Source organism: Hydra vulgaris, chromosome 10 (genome assembly GCF_038396675.1).
Source record: "Hydra vulgaris chromosome 10, alternate assembly HydraT2T_AEP".
Lineage (NCBI taxonomy): Eukaryota > Metazoa > Cnidaria > Hydrozoa > Anthoathecata > Hydridae > Hydra > Hydra vulgaris.
This window is the reverse complement of record NC_088929.1, coordinates 38,110,176-38,129,354: the sequence shown is the minus strand read 5'-3', so window position 1 is coordinate 38,129,354 and position 19,179 is coordinate 38,110,176. Positions and strand designations below refer to the sequence as shown.

Sequence of the window (19,179 nt, the reverse complement as noted above, 5' to 3'; positions counted from 1 at the left end):
CGTAAGTTTACTTAACTTAGAGTTTAAACACCGTTTCATTTTTTTATTTTGAACTTTAATTTTACTCATTATTAATTAGTAAATAGGTAGTTTTTTTTTTAACTATTTATTGGAGAATAAATTAAGGTTCTATGTTTCTATTGGGACAAATGCCAACATTAGAAGTCGATGGTTAGGTTATTTCTCAATCTACAGCTATTAATGTTTACTTAGCCGAAATATTTTGTATGAATGGAGCCAATGCGTCTGAAAGAGCGGTTATTAATCAAATCTGTGAGACTCTAAATGATCTTGTAAAGCAATACTTAGAAGTTTGGATAAACTCAACATTTAACAATGATGGTTTTTATATCTGATTATTATTTATTCTATTACAAATGCACAAACTAAATTTTAATGTTTAAATGAATCATCGAAATCTTATTTTATAAATGCTCTGCTTAAAAAATTGATGTTCAAAAAACTGATCCTAGAAGCTTATCCTATTAATAAAAAAATCAAATCTTGTTTAGTGAATTTCTAAAAATTATTTTGCACGACTAACAAATTTAAATTTTAGGCTAACCTTTTTAATTTAGAAAAAAGAGTATGAACAATTATTTGCAGATAAATCAACTAAATTGAGGTTTTCTTTCATGAAGAGCTTATTGAAGCGTAACTATAACAGACATGGTTATTTTGTCGGTAAATCGATGAGTTTTTATTATATAATATTCGACATTCATTAACACTGATTGCTTAGTATTAAATGTATATTGGCGAGCAGAAAAGTATTAGTATGCTTTTCCGCTAACCAATATACTACCAATACTAAACTTTTTTTTAAATTAATGTCGAGTATTAACCTGAAATTTAGGAATAAAATTTATAGATTCCAAACCAATGTTTACAAGTTGTAGAAGTTATAAGAAGGATTTTCTTATTTAATATTATCAATTTGAAGTTTAATTTTAAAAAAATTAATAACTTCTTAAGCATAGATTTTTTAGTCATAAATAACTGTATAAAAATAATTTAAAAAATTTAATCAAAATAGCTTACTTGTTAAATACTATCATAATCCCACCAACCTATAGCTAAAATATATTTGTCTCGGTAAATGTTAGAACTGTAGAAACTGTCTGGTTAATGAAGAAATATCTTTTAATATTTACTTTGGGGAGACCGAGGCAAGTTGCAACACATTTTATGAAACTATGTTTATTTCCTATAACTTGGATTTTAAAAAAAAATTTAAGAGATAATAAGGACCGTAATAGATAACATTTAAGAGATAATAAGGGCTTCAGTAACTTATTAATCTAACATTGATAGATATAATATAAAACTTAGTTATCCGGCAATAGCAAAAAATAAAAATAAAAAATAAAATGTTGCAACTTACTTCGCTCTGGGGCAAGTTGCAGCAATTAACAGGGTAAGTTGTAACGAAATACTTTAAAAGAATAAATCTTAGAAAGAATAAACCTAATAAATCAGAGTCATTTAAAAAAAATATTAGCTACATAGTAATTTATATTATTTCACATAAGTGTATATAAGTATATATAAGCAATATACTTATAATAAAAGTATATATAAGTATATATCAGTAATATACAATAGACTCAGAAGTATTTTCTTTGAGCAACATACTTTTATCATGTGAAAATTCATATATAGACCTGACATGTTTACTCAATTTACATTACATTATAAACAATTTTTTTAAACAACTTTATTTATTATTATATTAAAAACATCAATAATTTTAAAAAGTGCGTAAAATCCGTCAAACCCGCAGTTGTGATTAAACTTATCCTAATGAATTTAAATCAACTTACCCTGTAGGCATCATGATTACTCTAACCAATGTATATAACTATTTACTATAAATAATTTTATATTTCCTAGCTTTTTGTGTTTAAAAAAGATTTTTATTTTCACCTCATATTATTTTAGTATTATTTTAATATATTTACTTACGTCATATTATTTTAGGATATTTACATATGTCTTAGTTTTCAATTTTTTTAAATTGCAAATTAAAATTTTATAAAGTTTTTTTAGTTTTTATTTTATTACAATAACTTTTTTTTTGAGTTGACTTTTTATTATAATAGTTTTAAAAATATTTTAAAATTAGTTAAACTTAAAAAACATACTTCAGATGTTGCAACTTACCCCTGTTGAAACTACCTCGGTCTTCTTAGCATGTATAAAATTCCACTATTGTACCACAACGTAAATACAGTTAGAGCTTTTTGAAGTTTAATGGTGTCTGGCATAAGGTTACTACTATGTTAGTGTCATAGGATAACGTGATTTCTTATACTTTTTTATAATTTCTAATTCCAAACAAAAATATGAGAAAACTACGCTTTATAATTTGAAATAATTTTAGTCCATATTTTAAACACCTTTGACACCTTTGTTACCTGCAAAAGCCACCATGACCAAAAGTACATACTTGACCATCGTTCCTACAATGCATTGCAATGAATGAATTTTAGAGTAGGTATAAAAAAGTTGCTTATGTTTTCGAAGACCACATTTTTGCATTATAATACCAATTTAAACAAAAAAACACGTTTACTCATTTTTAAGAAGTTTTATTAAGTTATTTTATTTATTTTTATTGTAATTAAGTAATCGAAGTAGAAAAACTACTTTTTTTATTTAATGTTTTGGATATATATATATATATATATATATATATATATATATATATATATATATATATATATATTTATATATATGTATATATATATATATATATATATATATATATATATATATATATATAGAGAGAGAGAGAGAGAGAGAGAGAGAGAGAGAGAGTAAACTCCCGGTTATTGGAACTGGCACTTATTCCCGCTTATTCGAAGAAATTTTAATTCCCCGCGATTTTTCCTTAACAAACCCATGCAAATACCCATCAGTTATTCGAATACGCAGTTATTCGAAATTTCGGTTATTCGAAACAATTTTTTACTGTCAGTTATTCGAAGTTTTTCTTTGTTTGAAGATACCACTCCATTGCATTTCAAAACGTAACGTTACTAAACTGTAATTTATTATAAGAAATTTATAAGGATAATTTACATACTATACCAAATGTTTCAACTTAATTAAACGTTACTAAACGTTATCAAAATATTATAAACGAAATAATGTTATTAAAATATAATTAAAAAATCGAAGACATTGCAAAGTAGTGCGGTAGAAGTTTCAACATGGCATCTAAACAAAAGAAAACAGTTCTGACAATGAAAGAAAAATATCTTGCCCTTAAAGATTTATATTTATATTTAAAAGGTCAAACTAAAATAAATTTTGCAAAAAAGTTCAGTGTTCCTCAAAATACTTTAACGCATTAAAAATTACGCATAAAAAAACATAATTAGCAAGTATGAGTCAAGTCAATTTGGAGCAAAGTGACAAAAGTTAAGTTTGGGAAATCATGATTCCGTTGATAAAGCTGTATATTAATGGTTTATGAGCGCACGTGAACGAAATGTACCTATTGGTGGACACATCATTAGAGAAAAAGCTTTAGGTTTTGCAAAAGAGCTCAACATTACGGATTTTAAGGCTTCAGAAAGGTGGCTTGATCGGTGGAAAAATAGACATAATGTTGTTTTTCGAACTATTTCTGGCTAGGAAAGGTCATGTACAGCGGAAAAGACATCAAATTGGGAGCAAACTCATTTGCCCAATATCCTCTCAAGGTATGAATTGAGAGATGTTTACAACGCTGGCGATTTTGGTTTATTTTATCAACAGCCACCGACATAAACCTTTTATCTAAAAGGTAAACGATGTGCAGGAGGAAAATTAACAAAGTTCGTTTAACAGGCTTAGCAGCAGGAAATGGGGTTGATGAAAAGCTGCCTATGTTTATAATCGGAAAAGCAGAAAAACCACAATGTTTCAAAGGTGTCAAAAGCCTACCTTGTCAGTACCAAAATAATTCCTGGATGGACTCTAAAATCTTTACTGATTATGTAAGGAGACTTGACGCAAAGTTTAATGCTGAGGGTAGAAAAGTTGAACTAATCATAGATAACTGCCCAGTTCATCCTAATGTTGAAAATGTAAAAATAGATTTTGATATTTGTACAAGCGAAGCAATCGCTATCACAGATCAAGAAATTCTGTACTCCATTTTAATCAACGATTGTGCTGAGGTAGATGAGGAGATAGACGAAGATTCGAACGATTTGCCTCCCGTAAAGCCAAAATTATCAGAGGTTGCACGTGCAATAGAGTTAATTGAATGTTGGTCTCTTTTTGAAAATAACGGCGTCGAAATCCGACAATCGCAAAACCTAGTATCAAAGATGTTTGATAAACATTCTTTAGAGGCAAAAAAGCAATCGAAAATGGACAATTTTTTCGAAAAATTGTAAATATATTATATTTATATTTTAGATTGTTTTTTTTTCAGAAGGTAAAGACTTAAACGGCATCTTATTCCAAAGTTTTTCTTCTTTTTTACTTTCTACTATTGTTAAAATTCAATAGTATCTTGAAATTGGTCACTTTAAAGAAGATTTTCAGTTATTCGAAGTAAATTCTTGTTCCCCTTGGAGGTTCGAATAACCGGGAGTTTACTATATATATATATATATATATATATATATATATATATATATATATATATATATATATATATATATATATATATATATATATATATATATATATATATATATATATATATATATATATATATATATATATATATATATATATATATATATAATATATAAAGCACCACTGATATATGTTGCATAAAACATCAAGCATATTCATACAAAAACTTCATATTAAATTATTGTTAAAAAAAAAAATATTTTGTTATATTTATTCACTGTTTTTTTGTTTTTCTTGGTGGTCTTGCTTTTTTCTTCATACTTGCTTTTGTAGTTGTTCAAGAATAAATGCAAAAACTGTCTTTTCTCTTCATTTCTAGCAACAGCAATGTTGTCCTTTTTGAGCCTAATAGTTTTTTAGAGCAATCATTAAGAACAGAAACTAAGCTTGGTGGTTTAAACTCACTGAAATCTAAAGAATTGAGGACCTTTATGTTGGCTCTCATTTGGGTGGATATTCTTTCTTCACATTTTTTATCAGCAAGAGCAATAGCATAATATTGCGCTATTACACGATATGATAAAGGTCCAGAAACCATGTGTGAACCCTACATGATTTACTTTATGAAGAGAATCACTTAGGGTTTTATATAGTTGGTTGTCATTTTTGTAAAACACTTTTCCCTAATACATATTTTTTCCACTTTTCTGCCCAAATTTTTATTTATATTTTGAGTAAAATGGTGTTGAGAAGATTAAGGATTCCAGAGAAAACTTTATCAAAATATTATCAGCAATGGGTCTCGGAAAAAGTAGCCTGATGGCTCAATATCTGAATTTGTTGGTACTTTGTAGTAAAATGTAAAATGTAGCGATAAGAATTTTGTCTTGTTTTCTCGCAATCAGCAAATTCTATAGAATTTGCTGATGGCTTGATTTTATAGCAGTTGATACATTGTACATAGTACATATTAAATATACCTATATTAATAGTACATAGAAAATATTAATATAGGTTTATATATTTTTTGTGAAATAAAGAGTAAAATCTTATTCTTCATTACAAAAAAAATATACACACCTATGTATATTAAATTATACCCATATATTCTGATTTACTTTCATTTTTTGGGTAGTGTTACAAGAAAGTACTACGCTAAGCTGTCATTTATGTATTTTCTGAGGGCAAGTACAAGTTTTTTACTTCCTGGTAGTCCACCATGCCTGCTTTATGGAAAAAGGTAAGGAATAGTAGCTTTATGGCAATAGGAAGGATTTTGTTGCACGTTAACAAATACTAAGCTTTTTAAAAAATAAATATATATGGTAAACTTATTTTTTCGTATATACTATCTAAAGCTCCAGCTTTTAATGGGTGCAATAGCCAATCTTACAAAATAATTAATACATGAAATTACTAAAGTGACAACTGAAGCGGCTGTCTTCTAAACTACTGGTTTCTCAAAGCTGAACTAACCTCTATTGCTCCATGTCTGGTAAGTCTCAACTTAAAAAGTATGAAATGTTTAAGTATAATATCGAAGGTTTCCAGTATGTTTGTTATAGTATCCAAGGTTTTCAGTATGTTTGTTATAGTATCCAAGGTTTCCAGTATGTTTGTTATAGTATCCAAGGTTTCCAGAATGTTTGTTATAGTATCCAAGGTTTTCAGTATGTTTGTTATAGTATCCGAGGTTTCCAGTATGTTTGTTACAGTATCCAAGGTTTCCAGTATGAAACAAATGATTTTGATAATTAATAAAGCATCTAAAATATATTTTTTTAGATCCTGATTATAGGATCTCTACCTATAATCAGGTTTATAATAGGATATAATTCAGGATGTTGTTTTTCATCTTCCTGTTGTTAATCATTGCTCTGAAAGAACAGCAACCGTGGCGCAGTGGTGACGCGCTTGCATCAAAAGCAAGTTTTGTTTTAAAGCCAGCTTTAAGCAAGTTTTACTACATCAGTAAAGAAAGAGATGTGAGCTTCTTGTTAAATGCTCTTCGGCGGTGCTCTGTGATAAAACCGCTAGGATTTCCTGGAGTATTTAGACACCTAAAATAAAAAGGTGAATTAGAAAAAAAAGTTGAGCTCATAAGGGACAACATTGATGTTGCTAGAAATGAAGAGAAATAACAGTTTTTGCTTTTATTCTTAATCAACTACAAAAGAAAGTATGGAGACAAAAGACCACCAAGAAAAACAAAAAAAAAACGGTGAATAAATATAACAAAATAATTTTTTTTAAATAATGATTTAAATTAGAAGTTTGTTGAATGAATTTGCTTGATGTTTTATGCAACATATATGTGGTGTTTCTTTCAAAAAACCTAAAAAATATCTAAAAAGTTACTGTAATGCGCAATAATTGGAAAAAATTGCACAAATTTATGATTTTGTAGACAAATTTGCATATAATATTTTCAATAAATAAATTACCATGCATTTTTATTTGGTTCTTCTAACTAAGAAGAAACTCTTGAAAGGAAAAAAAAATTTTTTTTTCGAGTTTTATCAAATGCGACTCTTGAGGCACTTAAGCAACCCCTATAAGTGGTCCAAATTCAAAATAAAAAAAAATTCTACTAATAAAATATGGGGCTGTATACCTTAAATGCTCTATTGTACTTTAAATCTTTTCATCACCTCAAAATGAAGTAGTCTGATATTTTGAGCTTTTTTAATAGTATATATATATATATATATATATATATATATATATAAATATAAATATATATATATATATATATATATATATATATATATATATATATATATATATATATATATATATATATATATATATATATATATATATATATATATATATATATATAAATGTATATATATTAGTAAAAAAGCTCGCGCAATGCGGGAATAGTCAGTTGATGCTTTAAATTAGATTTAATTATTTTTTATTCTTTCTAAGACAAAATTACTTCATAGCCCGCTATATAGCTACTATAGTATACTATTACATAGTACAACAAACACATTTTCTTATATTTTTACTGAAAAGTTATAAACAAAAAACAGTCATAATAAATAAAAAAAGTTCTTTCAGTTATTTTCAATACTAATCATGTTAAAAACAAATTATCAATAAATAAATATTATATATATATATATATATAAATATTCATTTATTATATATATATATATATATATATATATATATATATATATATATATATATATATATATATATATATATATATATATATATATATATATATATATATATATATATATATATATAACATTTATTTATTGATAATTTCTTCAGTATCATATAATTTGTTGCGACCAATAATCCGTAGAGCTTTCTTTTGGAGACATTTGAGTTGCATAACTTTTTTTAAATTACTGTTTTCCCAAATTTCAGCACCATACATGAAATGGCGTCTAAGGATTGTATTAAGCAACTTTAGATTTTATTAGATTTTTTATTTATATTAGACTTCCTAACTAGATAGATCATCTACCTATTTAAATGTCTTTATCTTTTTTGATGTTTGTACTATATGGTGATTCTATTTTATTTTGCCGTCACAAAGAATACCAAGAATGATAACGCTTTTTTCTTTATAATATCCTCCACATTGTAACTTTATATCTATATTTTTTGTGCTACCAAATATCATTATTTTCGTTTTTTCAGGATGAGGTGATGACTACCTTTTTTAATTTCCAACAACACTATAACTGCTCAATAGAGTCAGTTATAGTGTTGTTGGGAATTCTGCTGCATCCGGTCGGTCATAAATATAAATTTTGAAAAGCAATGGACCCATACATGATCCTTGACCAACATCCAACTTTACTACTCTTTCTTTTAATGTAGAACTTCCAATAACAACTGAGAACCTTCTGATTGTTAAACATAAGGAGATCCATTTTAAAGTTTTTTTACCACCACAAACATTTTTGAGCTTAATACTTATTATAATTACCTTAGTAATAGTGCCCAAAGCTTATTATAAATAATGCTTTGAACACCGCTATCAAAAGCTTTTTTTGCATCAAGTAAAATTACTGCAACAATTTTATTTTGGTTTCTAAAGTCCGTCATTATATTGAGAATTTTAAAATTAGTATGTTTTGCATTGCATCCTTTTTTTGTATATATATATACGGATCTAGATTTTTTAATTCTAGGTTGGGAATGAAATTTAAGGGGTTTTTTGTTCCCAGCCTCCAATCACCGCTTTTTTTAAAAAGCATCATTATTTAACATAATTAAAAACTTACAAATGTTTGGAGTTTGCTCCATGTCTGGAAGTTAGCTATCTCAAACACCAAAAAAATACTGGATCCATCACTGACATGTATATATATATAAACATAGGCCCGTCTTTAAGTCACACCAGTGCACATGGATTGGTATTAACTCGAAAGTGGCATAAGTTCCAGATTTTTGAAAATCTGATTTAAAAAGTTTGATTATACAAAGCTGTTGTAAATGGGCCATATTTTCATATTCTGGAAGTACTTTTTTAGACTACCTGATACATCTCCGCAGCTTTTTAAAGTTGTCATTTTTGGAAAAAAAATTTTTAGCAATAAAGCGATCATTTTTAACTTTTATTTTATTTCTCACACCACAACTGTTAAACTTCAACTATTATTTAATAATCGAGAGAATATTAATCAGACTTTCTTTCCCCAACATCTGTAAAAAAAAAAAATTTATTTACCTGTATTTAAAAAAAAAAAAAGATGTAAGATATAAAATAAGAACACAAAGAGTATATTGTTGGTATACAGGGGAAATCAACTAAGTCCATTTTTGGCAGTGTGGAGTTATTTATACCACTATTTAGTATTTTGAATTCTCTATCGTTTTATACACCCCATAAATTTAATAAATCAATTAATAATGAGTTATTAAGATTCTTTATTTCAACTATTACACAAAAACTTATTATTTTAACTATAACGCAAAAACTTATTGGTTCATTATCTCAAAATGATGTTTTTGGACTTAGTTGGTTTCCGTTGAATACCAACGATATTTATGGAACTGGATTGCTCAATTGGTCTGAGCGTCAAATGAATTGTTAAAACCTGAACTGTTGTGCAATACAAGTTTAAATCTGGCCCCCACTAACTCAGCGCTTAAGTAGTACTTCGATACACAAAAATGTTGGGCTATAACGGAAGCTACTTGGATTAATCTTTTTTACTATTTGCGGTTGTTCCTACGGTAAACCAATGATATCTTAGGATATTAGAGCATTGTATGCTAAACAAACCTCTTATTCGAAGATATTGCTGGCTTACTAATCTAAAGCAGCGTCTTTATTGACCAACATTTTTGTGTACCGAAATACAACTCAAGCGTTGAGTTGGTGGTGACTGGATTTGAATATATATATATATATATATATATATATATATATATATATATATATATATATATATATATATATATATATATATATATATATATATATATATATATTATATATATATATATATATATATATATATATATATATATTTATATATATATATATATATATATATATATATATATATATATATATATATATATAATTTTTAAGTTTCATAGTATAATCTCTCAGCGTTCAAAAATTATGACCATATAAAGTTCAAACCCCCCTCAATTTGAGGGGGTTGTAATTTTTATATGGTCATAATTTTTGAACGCTGAGAGATTATACTATGAAACTTAAAAATAATCGATGAATATAAGACTAGTTGACAATAATACAAAAAATATTTCATCAACTTATTGCTCTCACGTCTGGCGCAGGTGTAGCAAAAATTTGGGGGCTTTTATGTTCCCAGCCTCCAATCACCGCAATTTTTTGCAAACCCTCATTATTTGATATAAGTAGAAACATAAAAATGTTTGGAGTTAGTTCCATGTCTGGAAGTTAGCTATCTCAAAGATTAAAAAATGCTGGATCCGCCACTGTATATATATATATATATATATATATATATATATATATATATATATATATATATATATATATATATATATATATATATATATATATATATATATATATATATATATATATATATACATTCAAATCCAGTCACTACCAACTCAACGCTTGAGTTGTATTTCGGTACACAAAAATGTTGTTACTTAATTATTACAATGCAACGTGGAATAGTGTGAATGAGGAAGAAATAGCAAAAGTTGTTGCTTACAAAAATATGGGTTTGCCCAATGGACAAAAACTTAAAACTTCTATCGAACAAGCATGAAATGGAGTTTTAAAGGTTTGTTTAGAAAATTATGTAAAAAGTATGAAACAATCGAAACTAAATTTTTTAGAATATTTTTAGAATTGGTATATAGCAGTTGTTGGTGTAATGGTAGAGCTCTTGCCTTATAAGCAAGAGGTTCCGAATTTGATCCCCAACACGTCCCTGGTAGTACCGCGCTCAACCTGTCTCTCCACGCAGCAGCCTTGTTCGTCAAGGTTCGTGTTTTGGAGTTATACAATTGAGAGAGGATTGTAATCACAATTATAGTAGTCTCCTCGGTTGTTGTGACCTTTTCAGCCTTGGGAAGGCGAATTAACATTAAAAAAAAAGAAGAATTTTTTGTGTATTTTTTCATTAACATTTGTTACTTAATTATTACAATGCAACGTGGAATAGTGTGAATGAGGAAGAACTAGCAAAAGTTGTTGCTTACAAAAATATGGGTTTGCCCAATGGACAAAAACTTAAAATTTCTATCCAACAAGCATGAAATGGAGTTTTAAAGGTTTGTTTAGAAAATTATATAAAAAGTATGAAAAACTGAATTTTCGAATTAATTAGTGTATAAGGTGTACACATTATCAAAAACTAAAGTAATTAAAAGTTATTATTTAAAACAAAAATAATAAAGGTTTACTTTTGATGAAACTATAGAAATTTCGCATGTTTTTTCTGACTTTTAAGTTTTACAAAACAAATTAATAATTATTTTCTGTTAAAATATTCTTTGCTTATTTATTTCTAATAATTTTTGTAATAAACAAAACAAAACAAAACAAAAATCTAAATATTTCGTCAATACATTTATATGTACAAATTGTATGTGGAACTATGAAAATTTTGCTGAGTGTAAATTGTAACTAGTATGAAGTTGGCTGTGATTTATATAATAGATTTGTATAACAGAAAAAAATATGATGAAAGAGCTTCAGTGTACTTTTATTAAAAATCTTATATACATTCTTAATAATAAACTTTTAACCTATTACTCTTATATATATATATATATATATATATATATATATATATATATATATATATATATATATATATATATATATATATATATATATATATATATATACAGTGGCGGATCCAGCATTTTTTGATCTTTGAGATAGCTAACTTCCAGACATGGAGCTAACTCCAAAAATTTTTATGTTTATACTTATATCAAATAATGAGGGTTTGCGAAAAAATTGCGGTGATTGGAGGCTGGGAACAAAAAAGCCCCAAAATTTTCTAATGTTTTTTAGAATTGGTATATAGCAGTTGTGTCATACATACATACATACATACATATATAAATACATACATACATACATACATACATACATACATACATACATACATACATACATACATACATACATACATACATACATACATACATACATACATACATACATACATACATACATATAATAATATAACAACTATTGTCATAAAAACAAAATGAAAGTTTTTATTTATTACAAAACGATATTATCGAGTTTACCATTTTTACAGTTTTGATATTGTATTAATTGAACACAACAAAAAACTCAAAAGATGCTTTCCGATCTCCCGTGAAATTTAATAGACTGCTTGCGCTAAGTCGCCTAATAACATAATAAAACTATTTACTTAGCATTTTATTTCTCCCCAGGTTTAAGATTAAGATAGTATTTTTCCTCAAGTAAGAAACTTGAATAAAACCTCTGTTTCTAATGATTTTGGTAATAGACAACACTGAGTAATGCAAGCCTATAAGAGTGCAGCGGAAATCCGTTAATCAGGGTTTCTGAAATCAGTATATATATTATATATATTTTAAATATTTTTATACTTTAGGATGTTGAAAATTTTTTACTGCTGTATATATTTAAATGCGTGTTTGACATATATATATATATATATGTGTGTGTGTGTGTGTGTGTGTGTGTGTGTGTGTGTGTGTGTGTGTGTGTGTGTGTGTGTGTGTGTGTGTGTATGTATGTATGTATGTATGTATGTATGTATGTATGCATGTATGGATGCATGTATGTATGTATGTATGTATGTATGTATGTATGTATGTATGTATGTATGTATGTATGTATGTATGTATGTATGTATGTATGTATGTATGTATGTATGTATGTATGTATGTATGTATGTATGTATGTATGTATGTATGTATGTATGTATGTACGTAGGTATGTACGTATGGTATGTATATATGTATTATTTAATCACTTTTTTTTTAAGAAAAATTACAATGTCTACTAAATACGTTTTAAACTATTTTGGTTTTCAAGGCAGAGGTGAAATAGCTAGACTTTTATTTCATTATAAAGGGGTTGAATTTACGGACAACAAAGTCAATGATTGGCCAGCTCATAAAAGTGACCGTAAGTTTACTTAATTTAGAGTTTAAGGACCTGAAAATTTTGTTTTTCTCATTATTAAATAATAGATACAAAGTAAATTTTATGTTTGACTATTTTTTGATAAAAAAATAAGGTTCTAGGTTTCCTTTGGGACAAATGCCAACATTAGAAATCGATGATCAGGTTATCTGTCAATCTACAGCTATTAATGTTTACTTAGCCGAAATATTTTGTATGAATGGAGCCAATGCGTCTGAAAGAGCGGTTATCAATCAAGTCTGTGAGACTCTAAACGATCTTGTAAAGGAATACTTAGAAGTTTGGATGAACTCAACATTAAATAATGATCAAAAGGTTTTTATATCTATTATATTATATTAGATATTTTTATATCCGATTATTATCTATTCAATTACATATGCATAAACCAAATTTTATTTTGTAAATGAACCATCCAAATTTTGTTTTATAAATGTACTGCTCAAAAAATTGATATTTAAGGAGCCATTCAAAGCTTATTTTATCAATCATATATTATAATTTTATATATAATTTATATTTATATTATTTATCATATAATTTTATCAATCATATAAATCAATCAAATCTTGTTTAAGGATTACCTAAAAATTATTTTGCACCACGAACAAACTTAAATTTTAAGCTAACTTTTAGAAAAAAGAATATGAACAATTATTTGCAAATGAAACAACTAAATTGAAGTTTTCTTTCATGGAGAGCTTGTTGCAACGTAACAATAATGGATTTGGTTATTTTGTTGGTAATTCGGTGAGTTTTTATTATTTTTTCGGTTTCGTTATGCCAGTTTAGGTCCAATATTTTTAACTTTCTAATGTTTGTACGCTAATTTCGTTTTTTATAAAACTATTAAATTTAATACAACATTAAAATAAGCAAAATATCAACTTTCCTTAATGATAACTAATGGTAACTAATGATAACATTAAAAAAAATCTTTTAAAAGAGCTGTAAATAGCTTGCAGCCTTATTCACTTTTCTCCGTTAATCTTTACGAAGCTTTTGTCTGATATTTAACTACAATTTCTAAGTAAAGAAATGACGAAAACTTTCTTTAAATTTGTTTAAATAATACTTATTCTAAAATAAAACATTTATGTTTAAAAAACTTTTTTTAAAGAACTTTTTAATTAATGTTGTTAAAAATAATTTTTTGACTAACGCTCCTAACGTTAAGCTTAATGGAAAGATGAGAATACGTTCACTGACTTAAATTTACCGCGATGAGAAAAAATGTTTTTTTAAGAAAAAGAAAAGTTATATTGTTAAAAGCTTTTCATTTAAATTGCAGAGTATTTTTAACTTTTAAAAGTACGTTATAATGGAAACATTTTATCTGTTTATTATATATTGTAATTAAAATGACCGAAATCTTTATTTTTTTTTTATTTTTTGTTTAAAGATATCTCTCGGGGATCTAACATTCTTCACATACAGTGGATTGGTTGACGAATCATTTTTAAGCAACTATCCCTTATTGCTCGAGCTAAATAAACGCATTAGAGAAAGTCCTGAGTTAAAGTCGTATTTGGATTCTCGAACTCATCCACTTTTACCTTAAACAAGTGTTTTACCTTAGTTTGTTTGCAATATGAAATGTATGCATTTTTATGTTATTTGTAATTATTGTATTGTAGTTATTTGTAATAAAACATCAAATAACTAATTTTATTCTTATAAAGATCTTTAAAGGGTTAATCCACTAATTAAATGTAACTATACACATACGTCATTTAAAATGCAGAAATACAAAAAGGCATCATACTGTTTTTACAAGAATGGTATCCACTGGAAAGATAAATATATGAAAAGCTTAAACTTTTATGCTTTATTTTATCATTTTTAGATTTTTTTCCCGAAGTATACCGTAGAGTTGGCTAATCTTTTTACAAACAGCTAAATACGAAGCAGGTTTATTAAGTTATGGTCTCACTCGAGTTTGACATGATAAAAAAAAATGTAAAACATTTGAGTTTTTCAAATCTGTGTTATTTCCTGCTTCCTTAAGTATTAAAAGTTTAACAAAAAAAAAGCTAAACAATTTAAACTTTACTAAATTATACTTTCTAAAGTTTGCTTTGTTCAGAAGAAGAATTTTTGTTTTTATGACCAGAAATTATTATTATTTGCTTACCTAGGTTTACAAACAGATGATGTAACAGATAATTACAAACAAATGATATAACAGATTATTACAAATAGATGATATAATAGTTGATTACAAATAGATGATATAATAGTTGATTACAAACAGGTGATATAACAGATGATTACAAACAGATGATATAACAGATGATTACAAACAGATGATATAACAGATGATTACAAATAGATGATATAACAGATGATTACAAATAGATGATATAACAGATTATTACAAACAGATTGTATAACAGATGTACAGTACAATAATAAAGATGCGCATAAATTTTAAATATAAATTTAAAATTTATATTTAAATTTATATTTAAAATTAACTATAAATTTAATTAAAAAAAAATTTTTTTAAATGAATTCTCAAAGCATTAATAAAGGCGTTAAAGAAAAAAAGTTTTCTTCAATATTTGAGTAGAGAAATTTATTTATTGACACTTTAATTGCTTTATCATTAAGAATGAAAAATTAAAGTTGTTTTTATTTACTTATCTAAACACCAGATTTAAAACAAAAAAAAAGCAAAAAAAAAACTGTTATGATTATAGACGCAAATTAATGCTAAGACGAATTAATGCTTTTGTTTAATTCTATATCTGATCTTATATAAAAGTTAAAATCAAGGGTTCAGAGCAAGAGGGTTCAAAGCGAGCTGAAAAAGCTACATTTTGAATGAATTGCGTTGCAATGTTTTGAAATTCATTACATCTCTTTTCATAAGTCGCAACAGTGTTACTATGTTACCATGTATAATAATGCACTTCACTTTGATTTCATACCATATGAAAAAATAAACTTGAGTTAATTATCCGACGATAAAAAGCAACTTTTAAAGAACATCAATAGTAAGCATGTGGTTGCACATATACAAACAAAAAGATTAGTTTCTGCTGTTATAATCGCGAAGGAGGGGGAGGAGGTGACACCTTGACGAGGACAACCAAATTTGACCCTTTTAGACAAATCAGTCGACAAATGTAAAGCTTTTAGACTAGTCAGTCGACAAATTTCAAAAAACGAAAAAAAAATAAACGAAAAAAGTGTTAATGGCGCACAACCCTCCTTCACCCCCCCACCCCCCACATGAGAACTACTCGCGTCGGCCCTGATCTGCAGTGTCAAATATTACATCACTTTGCTTTAAAAAGATGCACTTTCATCTTGAGTAAGTAATAATATTGTACCAGCCTAATCTGTTATCAGCTAATCATAATCATCATAATTATCTGTTTTCATTCAAAGCTACACCTGTCTTCTGTCATCTGACTTCATTCTTTTGAGAACTGCCCAGAAATTAAATAAATATACAAGATATAGCATTGCATGTTGAGAACCAAAAATATGGAATAATCAAAAATATAAAATATTTATCAAAAATATGGAACATCTATCATAAATATTGAGCATCAACCAAAAATACGGAATACCTATAAATAAAGGATTTAAATGCAAGATAAAGTCGTTAAGTTCATTTAATTTTCTGTAAAAAAAAAAAAAAAAGCATTTGCGCTTTAAGTTAATATGAAATCGCGCTTTTAAATTTTTTGTTTGTTTGTCTTAGCAGCGTAGAAATTTTTATTATTGTTTTATGATAAATTCTAAATTAACATTACGATATTTTATTGAAAATTTATATTGGGGTTCTATGAAAAGGTTGCAATAACGTACTATCATCTTCAGCTTCCCCTTTTAATTTTTTTATTTTACTTTATACCAGTTACACAGATGGCCAGAACATACCAAAAGTTAGAAAAAATAGAAAACATTTTAAAAAAAGTCGCATTACACATCTTATATACATATAAGATATGGAATCCATTTCTGTCAAAAAATCCAATCAGCGCTACCTATACGGTAGCGCTAATTGGATTTTTTGTGTTTAAGATTTGACTCTTAGATTTTGTGCAAACTGCAAACTTAATGTTTATCCTTATGTCAAATTAGATTGTTCACCAGATAATTTGCAAAGACAAAAAAAAAGCGGTGCTTTTTGCAAAACATATTTATGTTTGTTATTTATATGCGTTGAATATAGTTTTTTTTATTTTTATACATGTTTATTTTACAACTACAAAGAATTTACAAGTAATCAATCACAGATTTGCGGTAAAGATATACAAATATAAATCATAAATATAAAGTTCGAAATATACGAAGTAAATAAATTATAGTTGCATATAACTCAGAGACATGATTAAAATAAATACCAATTGCAACAATATAATAACGTGTACGTAAAAATAATCTGAGAAATATCTCTATATTATTTCAATTAAAATAAAAAATACAATAAATCAAAATAAAGCTGCTGATTTTTCGGAGGAGTGTTTAGACGTTTCACTATAAGTTTATTTACCGCATTTCAAAATAATGTTAGTGTATAAATATGATAAAAACGAAATTTGTGTAAGATTGATAAAAAGAATTACTTATTTGTAGTTATATACTATAAATATACATTTGTGTGTGTGTGTGTATATATATATATATATATATATATATATATATATATATATACATACATATATACACACACACATATGTATATATTGTATATACATATATACACTTACAAATTTACATGCCTATGTTATTATTAATATGCGTCGCAACGCCTGAAAGTGTCAAATCTACAAAACCGAAAAATCAATTGACGTCACTTCGGTTTTTAATATATATTTAATCATTTTCACAAAGATTTGAAAATTTACAAACCTTTGTAAATAGCATTACAAAGTCCTTTTTTTAAAAAAGATTTTTTAGCACAAAATGTAATTATTAATTACGTGAGCACAAAAAGTGTGATGTAATTATTAATTACGTGAATAGTTTAGAAAAATAAAATTTTATCTTCAAATTTTTTTGCATGAATAATCTCGAACGATTTTAGTACCGCAACAACTTGAAATTACTTGGATGTTTACAGCTCGATAAACCTTTAGCAGTTAATCTTTTTTTTTAAAGAGAAAAATTATCACGTTGATATGCGTAATATAAGTTTTAATTTGTTCGAAGTAAAACTACGCATGCTCACGTGATTTTCCCTTTTCTATCCCGTAGAAAAACGAAAGAGTGGAAACTATTCTTTATATATATGAACATAAATTTATAGAATATCAAATCATTAGAACTTGAAACAAATCTTCCTTATGAACTAATACTAAAAGCTCTCAAAACTTTTTCATCTTTTAAAAGTAGTTTATTGTAAAAGTAGTTGGTTGTCCTTATCAGGGTGTCGCCTTCTCCCCCTCCTTCAGAAACTATCTTATTAAAAAAAATAATTTAATATTTCCTACTTCTTTTTTTCAAATTCGATTTGTTATTATTATTGCTTATTATTATTTTTATTTATGTTAATATTACTACTATTATCATTATTACTATTATTCAGAGACGTGGCTAGGCTCCCTCAAACCTCCAACTGGGAAGGGAGGAACGAATTTAGGGACCCCATTTGCAAATGTAAGGAGCTTCTTTTTTTGTTAGTAATACCTAATAAACAATTTTTAAGATTTTAGGGCCCTTATGACAGGTTTAGGAGGAGGAAAGAGGTGCTCGAATCCAGTAGCCACGGCACTGCTATTATTATTTTTATTACTTTTACTGTTGCTGTTTCTTTATATTGCTAATATTATTATATCATTTATTTTTTACTTTTATTGGTATAATTGCTATTTATTATTACTATTATTATTGTTATTACCATTATCATAGTTATCGGTGTTGTTATTACTATTTTCATCAGTTAATATTTGTATATTGTATTTACTTTATATTAGTACTTGTACTCTTAGTAAAAGTCC

General features: G+C 26.6%; 1 protein-coding gene across 1 annotated transcript; it reads left to right on the top strand.

Moving 5' to 3' along the window:
- Window positions 1-12,750: 12,750 nt before the first annotated feature.
- LOC100208696 (S-crystallin 4) lies at window positions 12,751-14,888 on the top strand. The gene is made up of 4 exons (XM_065807945.1): window positions 12,751-13,204; window positions 13,317-13,537; window positions 13,859-13,972; window positions 14,625-14,888. Exons 1-4 carry the CDS (start codon window positions 12,808-12,810, stop codon window positions 14,781-14,783), a joined length of 891 nt encoding a protein of 296 aa, XP_065664017.1. The 5' UTR covers window positions 12,751-12,807; the 3' UTR covers window positions 14,784-14,888.
- Window positions 14,889-19,179: the final 4,291 nt, after the last annotated feature.